Source organism: Petaurus breviceps, unplaced genomic scaffold, assembly GCF_028583685.1.
Source record: "Petaurus breviceps papuanus isolate PSGF00001 unplaced genomic scaffold, PetGlider_PUasm1.0 129, whole genome shotgun sequence".
In the NCBI taxonomy this organism is placed as follows: Eukaryota; Metazoa; Chordata; class Mammalia; order Diprotodontia; family Petauridae; genus Petaurus; species Petaurus breviceps.
Window position 1 is genome coordinate 10,334,696 of NW_027185665.1, and position 3,302 is coordinate 10,337,997.

Genomic DNA, 3,302 nt, shown 5'->3' on the forward strand with positions numbered 1-3,302 from the left:
CACTGGTTCTCATTTATACAAAACCATATACAAAACAACCCAAACATTTCCCAGTTTACTTCTACGAAGGGCTAACTGGAGCTGTGTCTGTCTCAATCTCTCTCTCTTCTATCCCTCCGTCCCTCTCCTTTCTCTTTCCCTCCGTCCCTCTCCTTTCTCTTTCCCTCCCTTTCTCTCTCCCTCTTTCTTTTCCCTCTCTCCCTTTTTCTCTCTGTATCTCTCCCCTCTCTTTTCCCTTCTTCCCTCTCCCTTCTCTTTCCCTCCCTTTCTCTCTCCCTCTTTCTTTCTCCTCTCTCTTCCCTCTCTTCTCTCTCCTTTCTCTCTTTTTCTCTCTTGTATATGTGCAATTAGCTACTAGACTAAAAACTAATATCCAGCAAAGTCTTCAGCAAGAAGTACAAGTTAAAATATTCCCAACTTTCACCAATGCCCTACTTTCATGCCTCATTATGGTATGATATGACAGAGACCCTGGGTCCATTAAAAACTTTTGCCACTCTGTATGACTAAACTGGAAAGGCTTCAAGTATAATTCTGGAGATAAACCTTATGTGTGTTGTTCAAGGACCAGCCTAACAAAGTACAAAGATGTTCGTCACCTGGTTGGATATGCGGTACTGAATTGTCCAAAATGTAGCAACTCTCAAAGCCTATTTAACTCAATTGTAGAAGAGTCGGGATCTACAATGTTTCAGTGAGTGTATAGGAATAAAATTTAAAATTGTTGAAGAATAACCCCCGAGAAAATTACTACTACAGAACTTTTCAAGAAGAAATTTCAGTTTAATAAGAATATCATGCATGGTATCCAAATACAGCAGAAGAAAGAAAAGAAAGCACAGCAGTATTCACCTTCTCAGACATTGTCACAATACTAGAAATCTGAAACCCTTTCTTTTGCACAACAGCTTCCAAAAACAATGATATTTTATTGTTTAAAAATATAATTTATACTTAAATTTATTTTCTACAACTATCTAAAAGAACAAACTGATTTTGTAAGTATATTTGATCTCATCAATCTGGATATTTTCTCCCCCCATGGAAGGAGACTACAATTCATCCATGTTTGCCAATCCTATGCAATGCTCCTCTATTTCCTGTTGCAAGTTTGCAGTGGGGGTAAGTATCTTCCAGTATATTGGGAGAGAGTCTCCTCCTCAAATTCCAGACATTAGGAGGATACTAGTGAAATAGAGGGCCATCTACTTGCTGTCCTTCACTCTCAGTTTATCTTTAACAGTAGTGGTGGTCACCATCATAGCCTCACTTGAAGCTATGGTGGTCATAGTTTCTCTAAGGGTCCCATGTATTGCTTAGTGAACAGTTGTATTCTACAGTACAGCCGTGATGACAATGATGGCTACCACTACTTTGGAGATTGTAGAGGTTGTTGTGGTCTTATGTGTTAGGTTGATATGATAGTCTTTAGTGAAGTCGGGTTGTGCCTATAGAAGTGGAGCTTTTGTGGTGTAGTTGTAATGGTTCATGTTCTAACATGGTAGTGGTGGTGGTGGTATCTTTGGGGCTCTCAGGCACAGTTGTTATGTGACTCTAATGGTCCCAAGTTCAGCTGGAGCTGGAGCCCTGGCTTCCAGTCAAAAAGTCCTGTATTCATATTGGCTATCAGACACAAGTTGCAAACCTGGGCAAATCAACTTCACCTAAAAAAGTCTCAACTTCTTCATCTGTAACGTAAGAGAGTTGGAATCCATCCAGCTCGAGCTCAGTGATCCTGTAGTGTCCGTTGCTTCAATGGTTGCTATGACTGTAGTTGTCTCAGTTAGCTGTGTAGCTATGTGGATGCCTGTGGCAGTCTCAGGTATGGCTGTGGCGGTAGCTGTGGTGGTGCTGGAATTATTCTTATTCCTGAATTGATCTTAAGAGCAGTTGTGGCAGTGCTCTTGATTGTGACTGCATGGATTATAAGTTTTGTTTGTGGATTTAGTACTCTAGGATATAGCTATGGTGGCATCTGAAGTGTTATCAGGTATAGTTGTGATGGTAATTACTATACTATGGGACAGTAATGACTACAATCAGCTCAGCTGAAGATGTGACTTTGCCTGTAGTGCTCTCAGGAGCAGCTACAGTTGTTCTTGGTCTCATTTATAACCATTAAGGCGGTGCAACTACAGATGTAGTAGCTATTGTGTACTCGGTTGTAGCTGTAGTCAACTCAAAAGCCAATGTAGTCATGGTTGAAGTGGTCAGACTGAAACTCTCCTGATAGGTGTGGACTCATTCAAGCTGCAGTACTGTCAGTAGTGGTTACAGTTGTAGTGGGGGCTGTAATGCTTTCAGTTGTAGCTGTGGGGGTACCTGTAGCAGTATCAGGAGATATTGTAATGGTGACTAAAATAGTGTCAGTTAAAAAGAGATATGCTGGTCTGGGGATACACACTCTGTTGTAACTATGGTTTTACCTGGAGCAGTCTCAGACCTAGCTGTAGTGCTGGCTATAGTGCTTTCAGGAGTAGCAGTGGTGGTGTCCGTAGTAGTCTGAGGAGTCACAATAGAGGTGCTGGTAATGGACTCGGTTGAAACTACAGTTATGTCTATTCTGGTCTCAAGAATATTCGTAGGGGTGGCAATAGTGCTTTCAGCTGTAGCAGTGATAACTGCTGGGGACTCAGTTGTAGCTATGGATGTGCAGGTAGTGGTCTAAGGAGTAATTGAGGAGGTGCCTGTAGTGGTTTCAGCTGTAGCTGTGTTAGCTATGGATGTGCTAGTAGTGGTCTCAGAAGAAGTTGTAGAGGTGGCTCTGGTACTTTCAGTTATAGCTGTGGTAGCTGCTGTAGATTCAGTTGTTGCTATGGATGTGCTAATAGTGGTCTCAGCAGTAGTTATAGGGACATCTGTGATACGTTAAGTTGTAGCTGTGGTAGCTGTTGTGGATTCAGTTGTAGCTGTAGAAGTGCTGGTAGTAGTCTCAGGAGTAGTACTAGAAGTAGTTGTGGTGCTTTCAGTAGTAGCTGTTGTGGACACAGTTGTAGCTGAGGATGTGCTGGGACTGGCCTCAGGAATAGTGGTGACTGTGATGATAGTGGTCTCAGGAAGAGTAGTAGTAGAAGTAGCTGTGGTACTTTCAGTTGTAGTTGCTGTGGACCCAGTTGTAGCTGAAGATGTGCTGATAGTGGTCTCAGGAGTAGTGGTGGATGTGGTGGTAGTGGTCTCAGGAGTAGTTGTAGAAGTGGCTGTGGTGCTTTCAGTAGTAGCTGTTGTGGACTCAGTTGTAGCTGTGGATGTGCTGGGACTGGTCTCAGGAGTAGTGGTGACTGTGATGGTAGTGGTCTCAGGAG

At 42.7% G+C, this 3,302-nt stretch overlaps 1 protein-coding gene across 1 annotated transcript in view; it reads right to left on the reverse strand.

Moving 5' to 3' along the window:
- Positions 1-2,868: 2,868 nt before the first annotated feature.
- Positions 2,869-3,302, reverse strand: part of LOC138173597 (mucin-22-like) — a 24,603-nt gene continuing 24,169 nt past the window's right edge. The window contains exon 7 of the mRNA XM_069103642.1: positions 2,869-3,294. Within this exon, the coding sequence (XP_068959743.1) occupies positions 2,869-3,294 (426 nt within the window). The remainder of the gene's footprint in view (positions 3,295-3,302) is intronic.